General features: G+C 46.6%; 1 protein-coding gene across 1 annotated transcript in view; it reads right to left on the minus strand.

Annotated features, from left to right (window-relative positions):
* The window catches only part of TRIO (trio Rho guanine nucleotide exchange factor), a 234,770-nt gene extending 234,109 nt beyond the window's left edge, over window positions 1-661 (minus strand). The window contains exon 1 of the mRNA XM_047094013.1: window positions 589-661. Coding sequence (XP_046949969.1) covers window positions 589-643 — 55 coding nt within the window. The 5' untranslated portion in view covers window positions 644-661. The remainder of the gene's footprint in view (window positions 1-588) is intronic.
* Between the last annotated feature and the right edge of the window lie 22,425 nt (window positions 662-23,086).

The following is a 23,086-nucleotide window of genomic DNA, read 5'->3' on the forward strand; positions in this document are numbered from 1 at the left end:
TCCAAACCTGAGAGACAGATCTAGACTGTCACCACACTGCAGGGGGCCAGGCACCCCCAACCCCAGCACAAGTATTACAGGTAAGTGGAGGACCAGGTTGGTAGAGAACACTGGGGCTTTGATGGTCCACAACATGGGCTCTAGGAACCCCAGGACTAGGGGACAAAAAAAAAAAAAAAAACAAAAAAAAAAAAAACAAAAAAAAAAAAACAAGGCAAGAATTCAGGACACATCCACATAAGGTCATATTCCCATCACTTTCAGGGAGATGATGGACTTCTAAACAATCAGTTGTTTTACTTAACTGAATAAGTGAAAAACAACCAAATGTTTGCTGAATGAAAGACACAAACATATTTTAATCACCAATGCTATTTGACTTATAGTGTGTGCCTACAAGCTAGAAGAAAATGCTCTTGGCACTAACTTCTCAGGAAAATACTACAAGAACAAAGCAGCTAAGAATCCACTGGAACATCAGCACTTCCATGCATGTGGCAGGGGCGTTAGTTTAGGATTTCAGACTCCGATACTGTATCAGAAGCAGTCAAAAGGAACAGTAACACAGATCGGAAAGTTCAACTTTACCTGAAAGGTATGCAACTTTTTCCTTTAAAATTGGCAAAACATCCATAGCTTTCATTTCATCGTTTTTTCGAAACCCTGAAATACATAAGGAGAAAATCAAATTACTAGGTTGCCTGAGTGACATTTCATTTCTTACCCATTCTATCCTATCCCAATATAGCAGCTTTATTCACACCCATTAAATCAACTTTAGAAATATCATTTGAAAGGATCTGAATTCTATGAAGGAAAAGACTCTGATCACAGAATTATCTTCTATTTTAATGGCAAATAATGATTTGCACACAGACCCAGAGGATCCCGTACCAAACAGGCTCCGGGTCATTTGTAGCAATAAAGATCTAGTCCCAAAAAAACACAGGGTATGAAACCAGTCCGGATGATTTCAAAAATCTTCACTTGAATCCTGTAGATTAATGTAAACATTGGCAAATAAAACAACAATATCACATTTTAAACACTTCAGCTGGTGCACACTAAAGCCCGTAGGGGGAGCTCAAAGTCTCCTCCTATCAGAACCCACAGTGGTTAAAAATAAACAGTGGCAAGGAGAAGAGCAGGAATTATAAATAGCTGGGGACTGGCCACAGCTCCCTCTAGGCTCTATCCTTCCAGGCTTTCTGGGTCATGCCCCCCCTGGAGGAATGTCACTGGCTACTGGGGTAAAATGGCCCAATGCCACCTGTAAAGGCCCTCTTCTCTGTGTGAACCAACTCTCCCCATGCCCAATATTGCAGAAGGCAAGTGGAGGTATCATGGAAAAGAAGCACACAGCAAGCAATTTAGGCCAAGCCAACATCCATCTGAGCAAAAGGAATTCATGCAGCCCGATGTCTCTGGCCCAGCTCACTAGGGCAAATGCCCAAATGGGAGTCTGGGGCAAAAATGTTCATTCCCATAATAATGCCTCAGGATAGTTCCCCTGGAGGTCTCTAACAGAGGAAATCTAGGTTCAGGATGCTGGCCATCCTCATCAAAACCAGTAACTATCATTTCTGGCTGAGCAGTCTCTAGGAAAAATAAAAGACCACTGGCCCATCGCTATCTTCCTGCTTGTTTTTGCCACAATAGTACAAGGAACGCTCCAGAACGGCAGCTTGGTAACACAACACAAGATGCAGACCTGGGATGAGAGCAAGGGAAGCACTCGCTGAACGAACAGGGCCTCCACCGTGGCAGGTCTGAACAGCCCCTATGGGACCAGCCCTGCCACAGAGGAAACCTGTACAACTCAACCGTCTCAAGGCCCTGCAGGGTGCCCAAGAGCAGGAGACCCACCTGGAAAGAAAGGAATGGCACAGGGAGCATCTGACCAGGGCTTTTAGCCTGAGGACAGGGCCCAGGCTAAGCCACGTGGAGCTGCTAACACCAGAACCAGAACACAGGTCAGGGCAACCCCAGTAGCTGGGGAGAAGCTGCGGAAAGGAGCAAGGGAGCCCCAAGTTCTGGGTATCATTTTGGCCCAAATTTCTGGCTCTCTCCTGAGCCTCACTTGTCCAGGGAAAGCTCTCGGCTGAAGATAAAGTATGTGACTGAGACTCAGGTCGCAGACCCCTGCAAAGGAGGCGGATTCGAAGCTTGAGTCCAACCAAATTTGCAGCCTGACAACCCAAGCAAACAGTATCAAAGTCAGCACTTTGGGGAAGAATATAACAGAATCCAGCAGCTGCAATATATCATTCACAGAAGCAACGAATGGCTAAATTAATGGTGTAATTCGATTAAGTCAATCTCTCCTGCCCGTGGAATACTTGTATACTAAGAACCCAATTTAACAGGATTAAGCATGATACTGACAATCACCAGAGACTCTGCACAAAGACAGCAACAAACACATCGCGATGAGGACCCCAAGGTCCAAGAGACACAGCGGCGTTTCCGCTCTGGTCATGAAAGGGCTCAACACAGAACCCATGCCCCCACGTCATCAGGCCACTTTGCTTTCCAATATACCAGGCTCCGTGCTGGCAAACCACCAAGCTTTTTTTAAAACAGTGGCTATTTATAAATGGCAAAATAAGAGCCAAGAGTTCTGCAATTTCATCCTTAAGGTCCCTTCAAAGCTCTTGAACGGAGGCAATCTAGTCTCAGCAACTCACTGCTGTCACTGGGTAATTCACAGGATCCCATCGACAAAGACAGATTACATCTCAAGTCCATCTGACGTGGACGGAGACGTCAGTCGGGCAAACACAAAGAGCAATTAGGTGCCACTGTGGCTCTCAAGAAGATAAGTTTATAAATACCCATAGCCAGGCATAGTATGCAAAGTCCCGTTAGCAGCACAAAGTGCTATGGGCCCCGGACAAATGAGGAGGCAGCACACCCAAGGACAGAAACAGGAAGCAGTAAGCCCCAGCTGTAGATCCCAATCTACAAGGATCTGAAAAGAAGATCCCCCTTCTATCGCTACCAGATAAGAAAACACGTGCTTTCCACCATTCCACTGCCTCCCCCCCCCACCCCACCCCCCGAAGCCCGGGCAGCAGAGCCCTCGGAGAGGGACCACGGCGACTGAAGTCCTGGATCCCCATGCTATGGGAACAGGAGCCCCACTTGAGGGTCCAGCCCCTCTCACACAACCCTTACCAAGCATCCTAACCCCAGTGCCGCACCTCACAGGAGAGCCGAGTAACTTACATAATTCCAAGGCGTTCTTAACAATTCCTGCCGACTCTGAAACAAGCTGTTTATTACTACCCTTTATGGAGTGAATGATGGAAGTCAGAGCTGCTGCGTTCCAGACCACCCCACAGAAGGACAGCATACTGACATGAAAACAAGGTGAACTGAACAAAACTTCACGACGCAGATCTCGATTTCCTACGACCCACTGGAAACCACAGACTCACTCCCGTGTTTTAGTTTCTAAAAACTAGTCTTATGCCTCTCAGGTTCTGAATCTCTGCCCTAAGTTAAGATTCAGAGTTTCAGTGGAAGAGGAAAGGCACTAGGAGCTAACCCGGTGCTGAAGTCTGTTTACTACCATGGTGACAGACATGCACGTCCAAACATTCAGTACAACAGAAATTCCTCATGGTTTTACCACAATATTCTTGTTGAAGAGGTCACAGAAAAAGAGATGTTATCTCAAAGTCAAATTAGAAGTCAAATTAAAACTTCTAAAATAGGGGCGCCTGGGTGGCGCAGTCGGTTAAGCGTCCGACTTCAGCCAGGTCACGATCTCGCGGTCCGTGAGTTCGAGCCCCGCGTCGGGCTCTGGGCTGATGGCTCAGAGCCTGGAGCCTGTTTCCGATTCTGTGTCTCCCTCTCTCTCTGCCCCTCCCCCGTTCATGCTCTGTCTCTCTCTGTCCCAAAAATAAATAAACGTTGAAAAAAAAATTAAAAAAAAAAAAAAAAACTTCTAAAATAGAAAATTTTTAAAAAACAAATATAAAACTAACGACACAAAGAAAAGGAGTTTGTAACTAGTATGGCATTCACCTAAGTATGTATCATCGTTAATCTTGTTTCCACTGTTTTTGTAATCTTTATTTATTTTTGAGAGAGAGAGAGAGAGAGAGAGAGAGAGAGAGAGAGAGTTGGGGGAGGGGCAGAGAGAGAGGGAGACACAGAATCCGAAATAGGCTCCAGGCTCTGAGCTGTCAGCACAAAGCCCGACAGGGGGCTCGAACTCACGAATGGTGAAATCATGACCTGAGCGGAAGTCGGACGCTTAACCGACAGAACCACCCAGGCGCCCCATTTTTAAAAACACACCCAAGGCAAAAGGCTGAGGAAGCATGTACGCATACCATAAAGCCAGATTAAATATATCATGTAACTTTTCGTAAGAAAGGAAGAACTCAGCCATGAAATATCCCTTAGATCAAAAAGGCAGATTCTGTTCCATGCCCCGAAGAGCTATTTATGAAAACAGAACATGCAACTATTGAAAAACAAAATTTCCACATACATGGCTTCTGTGCTACTCCAGTGACTCTAGATTACGCTGCAGATACAACAACTCCTACTGTGTTCCTTCTTTGTAAAGGATCTAGCTGTGGCTTCTAAACTTTTGAATCAAGAGGATATGCTCCCTGACTCTCCCTATAAGCACATGCCTCTCCCTCCCGTGCTCATGGATAGAGAAAACAATGACAAATGCCATCTTGGAGGGATGCTTCTGAGGTCTCAGACCATATCTGTGTGTCACAGACCACAAGTCAGCAGCAGTTTTACTTCTAAGTGCCACCAAGGGAGTTTGAAAATGCCACGAACAGGTGAAAGGGGGTGCCACAGAGAGACTTTTGGTAAAATTTAGAAGAAAAGCAGAGCAGTTTGACTGAATACCTCACGACATTTAAAAAAAAAAAAAAAAGAGCAGCTTGAAAAGTGATAAAGAGGTAAATAAGTGGCCAAAGTCAGGGGACATTTAATTATATCCATCTCTTAAAATTACATACTTTTTAAATTACACACAGTCTATTTTAAAGAGTGCAGAAAGGGGTGCCTGGGTGGCTCAGTCGGTTGGGCGTCCGACTTCGGCTCGGGTCATGATCTCACAGTTCGTGGGTTTGGGCCCTGCATTGGGCTCTGTGCTGACAGCTCCGAGCCTGGAGCCTGCTTCGGATTCTGTGTCTCCCCCTCCCTCTGCCCCTCTGACCAATACTCTGTCTCAAAAATAAATAAACATTATAAAAGGAGGGGAGGGAAGGGACGGAGGGAGGGCAGAAAGACAGACTAGATTCTTGTTACAAAGGAGTTTCCCTATCTGAGACAAAGAAGCGAATGTGGATTTTAATCAACCGCTAGCCTCGGGAGACAGTGACCACAGCATAAGGATACAGTCAGTCAAGGCTCGTTTGTAGGTGCAGAGGAGGCTTCCCAGGGGAGCCCTACAAGGCATGCAACCACCACTCTGCTGAACCAGGTCTATCGGAATGTTCACATGGTAACATCTGCCATTGCTCTAAGATCTTGATGTTAATATTTGCTGAATGATACGGAGGAGAAAGGAGTGTGGGTTAAGAATCAGATGTTACTGTGTGTTAACATAAACATGCAGTTGGTGCTTGATAATTTTCTTTGCTCTTCCCCGGTTCAACACAAACAATGCCTTTTCCTAAAACAACTAAATTTGAATATTTGGAGGGTCTAATACATTCATTTAAAAACATCTCAGGGCACCTGGCTGGCTCAGTTGGAAGAGCACGCAAGTCTTGATCTTGGAGTTGTAGGTCTGAGCCCCTCACCGGGTGTACACTTAACTTAAATATTTTTTGAAAGCAAAAAAGAATCTATCTCAACCCCAAGGTTCACATGTTAGTTGCCAAAATTGCTTCTGTCGTCACCTTTTAAATTGCTATTTGGTTCAGAGCATGTCAATCTGGGGTACATTTTAAACCCCTGTCCCACAACAATCATATTGCTGAAAACGAGAAGCATTATGTTACCCAGAGAGAGGACAGTTTTTCTCACTCTTCCTCTAAATCGGCCTGCTAGCTAGAGAACGGTTTTGTTTTGCTCCCTACTGTATACCAGATGCCCAAGACAGGACCTCGCACAGGGTAGGGTGGTCAACAGACGCCGGCTCGCCCGCTGGCTGAACGGATGAAGGAAGTAACGAATTCTGCAGCTTCTTGCCCTTGAGCCCCTCCTCAAGCACCCCAATGTGCCTCAGCACCTTCTATTTTCGGTTTATGAAACAGAAGCTCAGTGTTTGCAAATAGCCACTCCTACAGTGTGTGTTATACTTGCAACAAGGAAAATTAACCTCTCTGTCCTGAGAGGAAATATTGTGCAAGTTAGCATTCGACGATGCAAAACCTCTTCGTTGAATCAATGGTCTGAAACTTCAACTATCTACACCCCACTGGCCAAACCAATTTCTCATTTTTCACCCCGAGCAGGTGCTGCGCTGGTATTGTTGACAAATGCCTTTTGGAGTGAATCACTGCCGACCACACACTCATGTGGTCTCTTCTCGATGTCAGGTTTAAAAACAACCACCACCACCACCACCACCAAATAGAAAAGGAACCACCACCACCCCGAGTTCTCTTACTTAAAAAGATTAAAAAAAAACAAAACAAAAAAACAAAAAACAAACCCCAACATCATGAAACTGTTTTCACAAGGGGCAAAAAGGTTTTATACAGCACATTATCCCAACAGTACTTTTTATAGAAGAGTCAAAAAATTAAGACGAAATAAATCAAATGAGGTCAAAAACAAACCAACACTAAACTTTTTAAACTAAGGCACAGGGTGAATTTTTAAAAATCCCCTTTTTCTCCCAGGCCTACTGGCGGATACTAGTCATTTGAAATTTTATGTAATCTTCAAATTAAACCAGTCAGAAAATTTTCTGATGTAAAAACAGGGTTAGAAGAAACCATGGTTATCTCTTGATCATCTGGGCTTGTTCTGAATGATCTGCCTCACCTCCTGCGCTGGGATTTGTCTCTAAAACACAATCCACCAGACAAACTGTGCTCTTCGTCCATTTTCAAAGGTCTCATTTGCCCGTCAGCTATACTAATCTAGTATTTGATGGGGACATCGAAAGTGGAAGCAACTAAAAAATAAAATCCTACACCTTCGGAAACACAGGTTGGAGCAGTAATAAAAAGCTGTCAATAAGGAAAGCAGCATTTCCAAACAGCAACAAAAAGGAACACTGAAGAGTAGGCTGGAGGGCTACTATTAGTACCGAGTCTTGGTGGTAATTACCTCATTCTACTCAGGAGTTGAGTTAGGGGAAACGCGCGCGCACGCGCCCCTGAACACAAAGAGCAGGATGAGCCGCCGCTGCGCCAACGGCGCCGCGCATGCGCAGAGGGAGGTGACGTCACCCTTTCCAGGCCGGCCGCAGTTCCGACTCCCTCACCTTTCTCTGCAGTGCCTGCAGGTTTAGTCACAGATCACAGGGAGCGGCGGTGCGCGGCGCCCAGTGTTTGCGCTATCAAGGGTTTTAGTTAGGCAAGCAATTACACGACTGTTGTGTAGGAAGGCAGCATTTTTAATTAGCCTAGATCCTCTGAAAATACTGAGGGGGGAAGATAGCAAGATTAGAAATCAAATGATACAAATGTCACTTTTACTAAGATATAAAAACATCAAGATATAACGTAAGGCTTATATTTTTATGTAAACGTATATAATCCACAGATATAAAATGTTTATAAAACCCATGTAAAATGAATTAAGTACTTACATCAAGAATACGGGCATGTTCACAGACCCCCCCCCCACAGGAATGCAGATGGGGTTTCACAGCACAGTACTATAATTTTTACTCATAACCTTTATGGTTATAATAACTGTCAGATTGGCTAATTTATTCCTTCATATAATTTTAGAAGCAATAGCCTGTAACATCATACCTTTAAGGAAGAAAAAGCAGTATAAGTTTGATTGATTCAAGGAAGTTAAGGGCGTTTCAACTGAAAATAGCTCTGGCTTTTTAATGTCTTGAGCACAAAACACAGAGGTCAAACCAAAATCACCAAACGCCATAACAAAAAATATTTTTTAAACTATTACATATATTTTAATGTAAATGAAATAATGAATTTTTAATATTTATTTAATTATGCATTAGCTATGCATTAGAAATTTATTTATTTGTTTATTTATTTAATAGAACACACTTTATTCATAAATAAGTTTCCATGAAATCAAAAGCAGGGGCAACTTCTTTTTGGAAAAGGGAATATAAGAAGGCAACATGTCATTTATTTTATATATATATTCTGTCTCAGTCTGTGGGTTGCTTTCATCTTTTCAATCTCCTAATGGAGTCTTTTGATAAAGACGAGCTCTAAAAAAAGAATTTCCAAGTTATTATTCTGTATGTTCAGTGCTTTTGTGTTCTGTTAAGAAACAGTTGCCTACTACAAGTTCATGTAGATATTTCCCTATGTTTTCTTCTAAAGATTTTTTTTTCTCAATTTCATTTTTTATTTTTTAAAATTTACATCCAAATTAGTTAGCATATAGTGAAACAATGATTTCAGGAGTAGATTCCTTAATGCCCCTTACTCATTTAGCCCATCCCCCCTCCCACAACCCCACATTAGAAATTAATTTAAAAACAGAACAGACCCCAGGGGTGCCTGGGTGGTTCATTGGTTCAGCGTCCAAATCTTGATCTCAGTTCAAGTCACAATCTCTCGGTTCGTGGGGTTGAGCCCCACATCGGGCTCTGTGCTGATAGCACAGAACCTGCTTGGGATTCTCTCTCTCCCTCTCTTTCTGCCCCTCCCTGGCTTGCTCACTCTCGCTCGCTCTCTCTCTCTCTCTCTCTCTCAAAAATAAATAAAAACAATAAAAACAGAACAGACTATGAAAGGGAATATTTCATAGTGAAATAGTAGTGTTATAAAAGGGGATTCTATGTTCTTACAATCTCGTAAACCAAAAAAGAACCAAGTGCCCAGATGTGCTGTTCATCTTTATCTCCCCAAGGACCAGCCAGGGCTAAACACAGGGAAACCTTATGCCTCATGTTTGCCTAATGCCAAAGCAAAGAACACATACATCTGTCTGTGCCTGTGCAGCAGACGCCTCTGGGGAAAGCTCCCACCCTGCACCCTGGGATTCCAGTCACCCATCCGAAGCCACGTGCATACACACATATATACTTATGTGCCTACGTGCGGTTCTGTGATGCTGACCTACCCCAAAGAAGATTTGCTTTACATAAAGCAGCAGCCTCTCAGGAAAGCGATTTAGAAACTTCGTTTATATCATACGAACCACAGAGACACAAGTGATAAAATTTGATCGCTGTTATCAAATGATTTGATTTCTATCAAATCATCCAAGATTGACTGCTACGAGAAACTGTTTAATCATTACAGCAAACATTTCTTACATGTTAGCACCTTTGCCCTCTACCAGAAGAAAAAAGAAAAACACCCTTAATGCCTTCACATTTTTTTTTATGCAGATCAAAATCATTCTTGTAAAAAAAGCCTTTGCAAAAATAAAGCTATAATGTAATTCTACTTCTTTTCCTTTATGGACATATCTTTTTATTATTATAAGGAATAAAGGTGCAATTACAGAGACGTAATATAAATTAGCGATATTAAAACTCTGTTCAGTATCCACTGATTTGCACTGTTTGGGGAGGAGCATGGGGGGACTTACACATAAGCTGCAATCCATCATCCCTTGTTGCACTCACCCAGTCTGATTGGGAAAGCAAGACATGGGTGTTTGGTTCTGGGTGCAGACACTTGTTACGGAAAACCCAGGGCCAGAGGGGTCAGAACAGGAGATGCAGGATGTGTGGGGTGGAGATGGTTATGGTGGGTCTTGATGGCCATGCAAGACTCCCATCACTGGCACAAAAAGGTGTGAAGAAAAAGGGGGCACCTGCCTGCCTACGGTACAGCCATCTCCACCTGTGCTCACCATGGTCTCTGCAAATCTGCTCTCCACTGTGTAGGTCCCAGCATGATACCTGGCCCCACAAACCACCTCTCCAACAGCCAAACCAGGAACCCGGGCTTCCCCCTGCACTCTTGTAGGCTCCATGCTAGAGGACCCTGTCTCCCTGCCCCACTGGCCGGCGTCTCCCTCATGTAGACTACTCCCTTTGATCCATTCTGCTACTCTTCCCTAACGCACACCTCATCTTTCTACTTCCCTAAAATTCATCAATGGCTCCTCAGAGCCCTCAAAGCTCCCCGACATGGCACAAAGGTCATGACCCGAGCCTGCTGACCTCTGCAGCCTCACTACCTCCCCACCCGTGACCCTCTCCCTCGTCTACTCCAAGAGTTCTAACCACCCGCAGGTAACACACACCCCTGCTCACCACTGAGCTCCCACAAGGCCTCAAGCATCGCCTCCCTCCCCACATGCAAGCCCACACATTCTTCACCCTCCTGACGCCCCCTTGAAGGCTCAGACCTGACCCACCCCTTCTGTGAAGTCTCGCTGTGTCCCCACTGCTGGATCAGATCCCCCCCCACCCCCATCCTGCATTCCCACTGCACTCCAACCCGTCACCACAGTGCTTAGTAACTATCTAAGAAATGCCTGCCCGCGCCCTGCCCCCACCCCCATCAGAAGGCAAGCTCCTGAAGGGCAAGGAAAGGACGGCCTCTCACCTTCCAGCTGGGTTGTGGCTGCAGCAGTGCCCCAGCAACTGGAAGAGCCTCACGCCTAGTTAGCTCAACCCTGAGGTTCGAGATGCTTCACACCGTTGGCAATTTTCAGCGGCAGTATACAATTCGGAGTTCTGAGCAAAGTGGCCATCTCATCACACACAGCAACAGGTCTAAAGCAGTCAGCGTGCCGCCCACGCTCACGCCGAGGAAGCCAAGGTGACTGCACTTGCTTGTCTAATATATTCAGTGACTAGTACATAAAATTACATTTATATATTCTTGGTCTATATTTTAAAGTAGGGAAAGTTTTACTACGGGATATTCACAGTGTAATTAAAACGGTATTTTCTACCCTGGCCGTCAAAAATGTCACTAATTATAAAAAGCTTCTCTGGTGATTTGGGAAAAGGGCATTCAGTGGCTTTCGGTTCTACCTCCTCAACAACCAAAAGAATGCAGGCCTTCAGGGAAGCACAGGCCTCGGAGCCCTGCCTCTTTGGAGGGGTCCTGTCTTCACCCAAGAATTGCAAGTCACGCCAAATTACTTTCCTCATGAGATTTTATAAACAGAGTAGGCAGGAGGGAACCAGGAAACCAAATAACTGCCATACAACTCAAAATTAAACACCTTTCTTTCTGTATTGTTGTCTTAAGGCCCTCAGTACCAGAAGGCCAAGCAAGTTCAGCCTGCGGCAGCTTAACTGAATACTCACATGGCAATATCTTTTGCCACATTAATTACACACAAGTTAAGCCTCTGAAGTGTCATGTATCACAAATAGTAACATCCCAGAACACCTGCGTTATGTCACTGACATCTTTCCTTGTTACTGACCATGAGCATGAAGGAAACAGAAAACACACCAAGCGGATATGCACAGGCAAACCTTTCTAGCTGGTCTATAAATTTAAGAAAAAGGGACAGAATCCCTATCAATGAATCAAGATTTGGGTTTCAAATCTGGTTTGTTTCAGCTTCTCTCCGTATCAATATCCCCCAACCCAGCCTTCCTTCTGTCCGCCCTGTGATGATAAGGCTCTGCCTGGGAATATCTCCTCCTGCCCAGATAGATAAGAAAGGATGGAACCACCGGGTAGGCACTGAAACCACAATCCTCACCCAGGGCTCTTACTCCAGGCTCACCAGCAAATGTTTATCAATCCCTTCTCCCTTCAAGACACCGGTTGATTAGTTTTCCAACCATGGAGAAAAAGTAAACCACAGTTGAGTGTCTTAATAAGCTATCAGTTAACTTGACTGAGCTTGGATTATATTCAAATAGAAATACTGTATTTAGGGACATTAAAGTCCACACACACATACACAAAATATCAAAGTATATTCGGCAAAGACATTGTATGTCCATTTCTCTTCAGTTAATTCACTTACCCTTGTATTAATGTATTACCCAAGGCAAATGCCACAAAGAAACAATTTTTAACCGAAGGACTGAAAAGTTATTTCCATTTGGTTTTAATTCCAACATAAACTCACTAGAGAGATAAATCTTTAATAACATCAAAGAATTTGGCAGAACTTTCTACCAGCCAGTCTTTTGATGAAGCTTAGAATTGTGTTTTTAACCCCTTGGCATTCACAGAAGACATATTTACACACAGTGTTCTCTTAAGTCCTAGAGATTTTCCTCCTAAATGGTTAAGTTCTGATTTTAAGAAGCTTATAATCTAAAACAAAATAAAACACACATTTATACGAACAGTAGCCTTAACGATGTGTGAGCAACAAGAAAAGCCTGATGGACGAGGGGCACCCGGGTAGCTCGGTCACGCGAGTGTCCAACTCTTGATTTCAGCTCAGGTCATGATCTCATGATTTGTGAGATCGAGCCCCGTGTCGTGCTCTGCACTGATAGCACAAAGCCTGCTTGGGAGTCTCTCTCTCCTTCAATCTCTGCCCCTCCCCTCTGTGCACACATGTGTGCGCATTCTCTCTGAAAATAAATAAAACTTTAAAAAAGAGAGAGAGAGAAAAGCCTGTGGAGACGGACAAACATCTTGCAAACACACGTTACTGTTAGTTTGAAGAGAGAGGTAGATACTACTATTGAGATTAGACAAACCCACCTAAAATGTTACTTTTGTTACTGAAATTTTGTATCAATCACTGGCACTAAAAAACTAAGTCCTTGACATAAAAAAGGGTGTTCCGTGCCATTCTGAAAGGGTTACAAACCCTTGCTGTAGGGATTAAAACCACAAAGCACAGGAGTGAATGATACAGATAACATGTTTGAAGACTGACACGGTGAGGTTTGAATCATTACAAACCCACTCGACAGCTTACACACCGCTGCTTTGCCCAAGTTGTCCATTTCCCTCCTCTGCTCTGACAACTGCTTCATCCGTCTACGATCGTATCAGAAATATATCCGAAACACACTGTGATACATCTGGTGCTTGAGGACACAAATGGGACCGAGCTAAGTCATGTCCTTAGAGGTCTACTGACCAACGAGGGACAGAGAGCCTGGAACAGTAGAAGAACCCTCTGGAAAGCAATTCTGTCACCACTAAGGACAACTCCAAACAAACAAAAAAACTGGCACTTTGTAACTAGTTTTCAAGCTGAATTTCGAGTACAACCTAAAGTTTGAGTTTTCCTTCCTGATCCTTCTATTTGCCATAACAAAATTTGGTGGCTCAACAAGTACGTTAGCCCTGAGGACATGCTGCTGAGAGCAGGGCCAGGCCAACTCTGGTCACCGACAATGTGACCGGTTTTACAATTACACCATCTCAGGCAACCTCAGCCTGTAGGACTCACAGGCTTTTAAGGCTCAAGTGCCTTCTTTTCCTCATGTTAATTCAGGTGTCGGTGTCCTGACTTAACCCTCATTTCCAAGCATAGGGGGAAACAAACATTCTAGTGGACAGGTCCCTACATTTACCTTCCTAGTGGATTCCTAGTAAGAAACTGAAGGAACTACCAAGAGCTGAGAAAAGGAACAGCCTCTGCTAATATAAAAAACACAAAGCAAAGTGAAAGTCATTTCCACTCTCTAACTGCCTCTCCTCCCACCTCAAATCCCCCCCAGCGTGTAGGTACAAAAGAAGATTTCTTAAATCTCTGGCTTAAAATGTGTTCATTAAATCAAATAATTTAGATGTACTGATGGGAAAACGGATGTTGACGTAAAAATGGATTTAATGTGGATCAACTCCACTTGTATTTTTACACATATTCACTGATGAAGAGAAAAAGGTGCAAATTCACAAGGTGGCGGACAGGTCTGAGGGGCGGGCGTGAACCCTCATGCAAGGAGTGCAGGGCAGCCTGTCGGAAGGAAGGAAGGAAGTCACCGTCGGGCACCCGGCACATCTGAGGACAGTACCAGCCCCTGCTTAGTGGCAGCTCCCCCTCTCTCATTCACTGGAAGTGGAGGCGGGAACTCAGAAAGCAGAAGCCAGCCCAGGCTCAATGTGTCCCAAGCGCTCCTGCAGGGCTGGGACCCTCACAGAAGGTGAGGAAGCCCCACCTGTGTGATATAAGTGGTCACCCCCCCCCATCCACCCCCGGGACGGGGCTGAAGTGCAAGGGCGGAGCCGGTGGCATCACTGGGCGGGCGCTGAGCCACAGGACCTCCTCCCCCTGCTATGGGGTCCCCGGTAGACAACCTGCTGGACAGGGGGCGATCTCACCACAAGGTTTTCCTCTTTGGACTTGGCCTGCAGGGACCCCTCGGAGAGGGGTAAGCCCCACCCGCACATGTCTTGTAGGCTGGGGAATCCGCTTTTCCTTTTTCAGTCCCCGGACTGCTACATTCCTGACAGACACACAAGTCAGTGGGTATTCCCAGGGCACGTGTTTTCCAAAGCAACTCGGTACAGAAACGCACATGGCGATGCCAGAAGGACACGTAAGCGCCATAAGGTGAGCGGTCCTCGTCGCCCCGCCCCCGCACCTGCGGGGCCTCCGCAGTACTCTGCACAGCGCCCGGAGTAAGTCTGCTGCCCAGGTGCTCAGGGCCCAGGACAGGATGGCACAGGGCCAGACACAAAGGGCACGGAGGGGAGTCCGCCCCCACGGGCACCACATCTCATGGACGTCACCTGAAAGCGACAGAGCCACTACCAAAAACAAAACTGCCAAGGTACTAACGTGTCGCTACGGACCCAAGGCTGGAGCCCGGCTGCCTGGTCTGCCGACCCACAGCAGGACCCGGGGGATGCACACTCAGTCCCTCCGCGCCTTTGTTTCCTCATCTGCAAAATGGGATCCCGGTGACGCCACCTCACAGAACCCACGGACGGCGCCTAGAACACTATGATGACCGTGGACATGTGGGGAGATCGCTTACTGTCACAGGTACACGTCTGGGTAGTGTTTTAAATCAGTGGATTTGGGGAAATTCTGCCCATCACTGCATTCCATAAGGAGACGCACCTTTACTCAAAAACCAAAAGAATAGGACTAAGAGGTCCAGTTATCATCAAAAGTCACCAAAAGAAACCACTTATTTGTAAACGTCAACAGTCACAACAGATTGACCTTGGCAATTCCATCCTCGGGGACTGACTACGAACAACTGAAGTAACTGTTAAGGGGATTCAAAAGTCAGAAGGCTCTTGGGTCTGAAAGCTGTGAGCTCACCCGGACCCCACCCGGACCGCCCCACCGCACCTGAGCACTCCCAGGGGCCTGCTAAGCCCGTTCCCACCTTTGGGAAGGGGCAAATCAGAATTCAAATAGAAATGAAAACATTTGAGCCAAAAGAGTCACCTGAAGGGAACACCGCTTTGTAAGGCATCACCTCCCCTGCTAAACTGGCAGCAACAAAAACTTTAACAACCCCAGAAGTGCTCCCCCTTTGTGACACCCCTCACCTCATGCCCCTCCACAGTCAGAGACCTGTCCACTGGTGCAAGAATTCCTTTTCTTCCGCTTTGAAAGTGGGCGGGGGAAGGGATTACAGCAAGAGCTATGACCAGTGGCCATGCCAGCGGGGGCCTTGAGCTTGCTGCTGACCGCTGAAGCTGGCGGAGATAACAGGTGCCGCTGGCCCGTCTCCCCCACCTAGGCCCTCCACCTGCACCTGCCCTGCCTCCAAGAGGAGGTCGCTCCCTACCCCTCCAGGGCTACTTGAGGCCTGAAGGCACAGACACACCACACGCGTTCCCCTCCACCTTCCACCTTCCTGCTCTTTTATATAGATGACTAAGAACAAACAGGAGTCTCCCATTCTGCCTCGAATTGTGGTAAACGGTGCAACAGCCAGCTGCGCACACACAAAAACGCTGGCCTTTGTACAGACACTGTCCACGGCTGCCACACCCTCAGTCCATTCTGGTGAAGGCAGAACTCACTCAAGATTAAGGTTTCAAAGGGATGAGAAACCACTCTAAGTTTTCCTTCTCTGTTCCTTGCAGAAGCAAGCCCACGCGGACGCTGGCTGCATGACATCAGACGGCTCCAAAGGTACCGCCTCAAAACCTGAAACCGGGAGGAGGACAGTGGGTGCTAGTATAGTAAGTAACTTCTAAGAGCCCCGATGGCTTTAAATATTCAAGTATTCACTTTATGGTAAAGCAAAAAGGCTCTCGTATCACTGTTTCTAATTCTTTTAGCTATTAAAATGAAAGCCCAGGCAACACGGGCCCCACTTAGAAGAGAATACGAGTCTGGTCTGCATGAAGGTATGCGTATTCTGTGTGGGCATTTGAAACCACCATCCCGTCTGCAAACCGGGACACCGCCAACACCTCACCTCTGCCCAATGATACCCACCTGCCAACATAACCCCCCGCGCGGGCATTTAGGGTACCCATTCCCCTGCTTTTCTTGACAGCTTTGCCACTTATTCATCTACTGCTACACGATATGTTGCTTCGTTTCCTTGTTTTGGGGCTCATATGAATGCAGTCATACTAAATGCATTCTCTTGTGACTTGCCTTTGGTTTGCACGGCTAATCTACATTGATATGCACAATGAGCTTTATTTAACGCTCTGTTCTAGGGCCATACCACAAAGTTACTTATGCAATCTTCCTAATGGACACGGGCTTGGTCTCCCATGTGTGCTATTACAAATGATGCTGCCGTGAACAGCCTTGTCCATATGTCCCAGAACACGCTTCTGGAGTGTCTCTCCAGGCCTAGGGCAGAAACTGCTGGGTCAGAACTGACGTGCCTGTTCAAGTTTACAAGATGATGCCTAATTGTTTTCCCAAATGGGTGTTATTTCACTCCTCTCTGAAGCCTGCACTGTCTGTCAGTGACCCTATGCGTTATTTTTAAGGATGCAACCATTTGGTACCTTCCACCAAAATGAGTTGAGGGGGAAAAAAACAAACCCAAAAGCAAGCGTATTAATGGGCAATAAATAGTTTGGAATTAATTTGGGGTTCTACTCTCTCCGTGCTGATAGAACAATTAACTAGATTTTCACATTTCATCCTGAAAGTTTGAGACCGAAAGAACAGGACACCCCAGATGTTTCCCTTTCTATTTCTATCTCGACTGAATTCCTCTCACAGTTCCTCCTGTTTAGATCCCTTCGGAGTAACTGCCAAAGAGGAACTGCTGTGGAGACCCGCACAGAAACTCCGTCTCAGACTCCAAATGGCCTGTGTTCCAAAACTGGGTCAGGTCCACTGTTACCCGACGGCAGGACGGATTTTCCCCACAGAAAGAATGCTGCAGGTTGGTCTTAGGGTCTCAGGGGTTCCCACAAAAGCCTATTTAATACGCAACGACCCACCTCTGCTGCTGGCATGGACTAGAGCAGAAACGGGGGTGGAGGGGAGCAGATAGCGCCAGGCAAGGGGGAAAAGATGGCCACCCCCTCGCCTGCTGGGTCCTCCCTCCCCAGGCCCCTCCCGCCGCCTTCTTGTTAGACCGCACTGCCTGGACCAGTCAACCAGCCCCCTACTGCAGCCAGCAGCTCTGAGGCTTTGCTCTCAAGGGCTCTTCACATGCTTAAAAGTTACTGAGGACGCCAAAGAGCTTTCGTGTATGTGGGTTCTTCCTGTCAGCTCTTCCATCCATGCGATATCTAGATGTCCAGTATGGATACTTGCCACATTAAAAATTAAAACTGAGGACAATTAGAAGATGTTTTTTTAAAAAACACCACATGTTAGCATAAATAATTCTATTAAACTCTCTGTATTTTCAAAAAAAAAAAGAAGAAGAAGAAGGTGGCTGGCGTTGTTTCACACTTTTGAGACTGGCTTTAAAAAAACCTGGCTTAATACAACACATCTAGATTCTCACATCTGCTCCTGCCTCCAATGTGTTGTGACATTGTATGCCATGCAGACCCCAGAAAACATCACTATACACTGTGGAAAGAATGAGAGTGGAAAGAAAAAAATCAAAGACTACAATTTGCCTATTGTGAAAACAGCTGTTACTCATAGATCCCCTGAAAAGTTCGTGGGAAGCCTAAGGGAACCCGAAACCCCACTTTGAGAACCACTGCCCTAAAGCAATGCTCTTGAAATGCTTTTGCTCAAGAATCCTATCGCCAGGGAATTTTACTACGTGCCCTCAATTATAAGTTACAAATGTACTTTATCGTACTAGCATGCTACATACCCACAAATAAATGTTTAAAGATAAGCCTTAAATAAGTATCTTTAAAAAGCTTTTGATATTTTCTTCCCACGCTCAAGAGATCCCAGTGCACATCCCCATTTGGCAAACACAGAGCCCTTGTGCTCCTTGGAATCAGCATTTCTTGTCTTCAGCAAAGTTCGACTGAATTACCCCTGGATGTGACAGATTAGTCTACATCAATGACTAAAAACAGTGCTGACATCGAGGGTGTTTCCTTGACCAAATGAATGACTACTCATCATTTCGGCACCAGGCTCCCCCAGGGAGGGAAAATGGTGGCAGTGTGCACAGCCAAACCCCAAGTTCAGGAGCCCTGAGGCTGCGGGCCAGTTCTCACTGGGAGTCTGTCCAGGGCTCAGCTCCCACCCACCCCCTCCCTCCCACCCCTGAGAGCATGGCCCAACTGGGCAAGACCGCACCCCTGTCCGGCGGCAGGACCCTCCCCTCTGCTCCCCTGGCAGTGTACTTCCTGCAGGGACCACGCCCTCTGGTTTGAGATAAAGCAAAACCCCACATTGGTTCATACAAGGGCAACCCAATCTAAGGGAGCCACATAGATGTACAAACGGCAATTTTAAAGAAATGTTCAAGGAATGGTTTCATCACGTCTCGGGCTCTCCTGCCATCTTTTCTTCTTTCTATGGGAGGTGGCCACAGAAACCACAGGGTTCCCGCTTGAAAGCTGTGCCCTACAACAGGCCCCCCGCGTCAAGAACAGATGGAGTCCCTCAGTGACGCAGGCGAGGCCACCTGAAGTTCAGCCGTTCATTGGATTCCTGACACCCTGGCACCCTTGCAGGCTAATGACGGGACCTCAGCAGGTACGACACAGCAAATACATTTAAGTCAACGAGGACAGGGTGCACGTGGGGCACGCAGTCTAGTGAGGTGGCCAGGCACGGGGTTATGCTGCGGCAGGAAGGGTGTGACAAAGGACTAGATGCAGAACGATCACGAATAGAAAAGGAATTAAATCTGTCAACAGACACGACGGGAAGGCAACTGAAAAGGTCTCCAAAGAGTCTTGCGTAAAAGATGCTTAATTTTTAATGAGACAAAAATTTTAAACAAGATAAAAAAAAATCACATGATACAGTAACAAAGTGACCTTTTCCTTTTCGTAAGCAAATATAACCAAGCCAAACTGATATTTTTATTTCAGCATCTTATCTTACAGGATCTGGTTAAAGATACCAAAAGCTAGGGAAGGCCATCTTTTAAAGGTCGGCTCTTACGGAATCACTTGCTAAGCTCTACTGTCGTCTCACAGGTTGGCCAAGCAGGGTCAGCTGCCTGGACCCCCACCCCTAGGACACCTGGGCTGCTGTGCTGTTCTCACCCCCTGGCCTCAAGGACTTGACCTCAGCTCACCCATTCCCCTGCCATCACCTCTTATTTCACCCAGAAAAGCAAGATTTAAAGATACGAACTCACTTTCCTTCCCTTCAGATTTTTGAGAAAAGATTCAGCTTTTTCACGAATCACCTCCCCCAACCCATGGCTTCTGTTGGCACTTGCCTGGTCTATTAATTAGGCCACCCCCACCCCTCCCATCTGCCCCCTGGCAGACAGAGTCAAGGCCCCAGCCAGCCTGTGCAGGGAGCTGCCACCTCCCGGGTGCTGCAAAGATTCCATGAGGGCACACCTGTGAAGCACAAGGAACAGACTGGGCACCTCTGTTCACCACCGCCCAGGCCTGAGCCTGCACCACCCAGAGGAAGAAAGGGAGGCCTTCTCCAACGGCCATTTCAGCCTGAGGTGCAGTAACGCTGCACGGTGGCCACAGAGAGGGAGAAAACAAGTGTGCACGGCAGGCGTGAGCACGGGCACAGGCTCCTGTCTGCCTCCCATCCACTCGATCTGCAAATTCTCCAAATAATGAGGCACTTTCAGAATCTAGGATTAAGGTACAAGGATTTTAATTATACAGGAGCTGGCTCTGTCGCCTTATGCGTAAGCCATCAATGCTGATCAAAATTAGTGCTCACACAGCTTAACAATAAGGTCCCCAAAGTCAAGGAAATTCTGTAGTTATCTAAATATTACAGGTACCGCTGCACTCACATCACCCAGAGAGCCAGGCCCAAGGGTGCAAAGCTGTCTTGCTGTAATGACCCCTCAGGGGCCAGGGGCTCACGCACCCAGGCGCTCTGAATAACTGGCAAGAGAATCACCAAGGCCACCTGAGGAGAAAGAAGGTTCCAAACCTAGTCTTTCATTCAAAGAAAAAAAAAAAAAAATCACCGGGATTAAATGCCAAGTGCTCCCCTAGCCCATTTCAGTCTGTGCAGCAAGGCATCCCATAAGCCCCTGCCTGCAGTTTCCTGCTCTGCAGTCCTGGGTTGCAGAAGCTGGTGGCGGAATCTAATGAGCAAATATGCAGGGAAGCGTTTAACCCAGGGCTGAACAAATAAGGGCACAATCCACAGCAGCAATTACGTAGCTGTAACCGCCCTAAATCAACAGGATGGTGTGATGACCACAGAGGAAGGACAACCAAAAGGCACAACACATGGTAGGATCCATTCAATTGAAAGGGACGTGCCTCTGCACACATGCAGCGGAACGCCGTAGTCTTCCTGCTCACTCCTCTCAAGTGCACAGGCTCAGGTGAGCTGCCGTCAGGACTCACGAGAAAACAGTGGAAGAGAGGGGGAAGCCTGAGCTCTGAGCATTTCACCCCTCTGATAAAGAGGCAAGTGGTTGCTAATGGCAACAGAGTATCTCTTCCGATTTTACATCTGTGCACACACACATGGCCTCCTCGGCTCTCTACAACATGGTACTCTGGTCATCTTTCTGCAGAAGAGTCCCCCACGCGATCCCAAAGCACAAAGGCACACACACCTACAAGGTGAAGGGCAGCCTCTGCAGGAGGGCAAGGCACTGCAAGAGGAACGCAACTGAATTCCAAGTGCACAGTCGTTCTGAGCTGATAAAGCGTTGGCAGCCCAGAGGTAACCGTGTGAAGGCAGTGACGGCATGCTGGCCACGTGGCCCACACTGAAAACGATTACATCATCCCCTTTGTGCAAAGCTCAACTGCGGGTGAAGCAGCGGCTCGCCAGTTTAAGCAGCACACCGAGCTACGCTACAGAGGGCTGCAGTTTTGTTAAGGTGAAAATCATCCTATTTCTCTTTTGTGTCAAAAATTAAACATGCCTCCAAAGACGACAAAATCAAGCAGCATGGATTCTCTAACAAATTCACATTCATCATTTCCCTGTGCCTTCTCAAGCCTACTGCTTATCAGGTTAATTCCTAAAACCTGGGAAAGGGCGGGGGACAGGTCTTTTCATGAACTAGGTTAGAAAATCCCCAGATCATTCATTCTTACTCCAGATCTACTTCAGCTTTCCATTCCACGCAAGGTGGTGTATGTGCTGATTTACACCTGGGGTCCACGTTCTTTTCCACCAGAAGATGGAACTGCTCTGGGAGGGTGGCAGGGAGCCAAGTCCTTAAAGTCCCTACCGGAGCCCTCAGGTAGGGCTTTCCCTGGGCCCAGATCCCTGCTCCGCTCATTGCAAATGACTCTATTAAACAGGCAAGGCAGGAGTCAGCTCAGAATGACGCTGTTACCAAGAATCCTGCTCACAAAACGTGTCCTGCAAACAAACACCCCTGCCCCTCACATGCCCATGAAACCTCACCCTCGGGCCGTGGCAACACAGGAGCTGTGAAGAGGGTCTGTCCAGCTGCCTGACTGGGACACATGCAAATTAAACTTACACAAAGGAACCAATGAAGCCTGAGCCACATGGACACATTCTCTATCAGCAACTCCTTCCCCTAAAGCCTGGAAGGTTCAGCTGTTTTTCAAGCCGAAGTAATGATGAGGGTGTCAGCCTCAGCCAGAGTGACAGGTGGCCTAGCCAAGGGCTGACTGTCTTCAGCTTCATAAGACCAGCATCTCCCACCCCAGTTTCAGGATGGCTCTAGAACCCAGAAACCAACCAAATCAGAAACTGTCAACCTTTCCAAGTCCACCGCACCGACAGGACTCCATTAATATTTCTCTTGTACATTTCCCATGCTTCCTTCAACAGAGAAGCCACGTGCCCACCTCTGAGAAATAACAAATCAAGCCTGTTCTCTGTGGACCTCAAGCTTAGCAGTTCCAGGACTATCTACCTGTCTTTTCCCAATCTGTGAGCACCTCAGACCAGGAACCAGGTCTCACTCACCCAGGCCCACTGGTGTTGAACCAGAGGTTTGGCATTTTTTGAGGGGGTTCAGAATAGTGGGAAAGATCACCCCCTTTGGGCAATCAGGCTTCGAATCAAACTTCAGAAGTACCATCTCAAGTCAGCCAACTGCTTACAGCATCAGGGCTGTCTATCCAATAGGAGGAAGAATTTATATGCACAGTTGCTCTGAGTGTTAAAGAAAAAGGCTGCAAGCTTTGAGCACAATGCCCCCCAATAGTGTCCAAGAAACGTCAGCTCTGATGAGGCTTATTTGTTCCAAAACAGAGCCCGACAGAGCAGTTCCTGACCACAAAGGGAGATGGATAAGGGGGGTGGCCAGTGGCCCAGGCAACCATTCTGGACAGGGGCACTGCTAACAAGCAGCTCACCCCTCAGGGTGGTTGACCACAGACAGGGAGCAGCCCTCTTACTCCAGGCAGGACTTAGGACTCCTCTGTCCTCACCTAAGGTACTGGGTGAGAGGACACTGCCTGGGGCCCTGGCTCCAACATGTCTGTGCGTATTTAAACTGCACACTTAACATAAAATTACCATTCAAGTAATTAACAGTTCAAATCAATGTATTTTTCTTTTCTAATCTACTCAATGTCACTCTAAATTGGCATTGGATGTTAATTACTAAAATGCATTCAACACATTT

Source organism: Lynx rufus, unplaced genomic scaffold (genome assembly GCF_022079265.1).
Source record: "Lynx rufus isolate CCGP_SWC_20201006 ecotype Redwood Valley unplaced genomic scaffold, mLynRuf1.p SCAF_1, whole genome shotgun sequence".
NCBI lineage: Eukaryota > Metazoa > Chordata > Mammalia > Carnivora > Felidae > Lynx > Lynx rufus.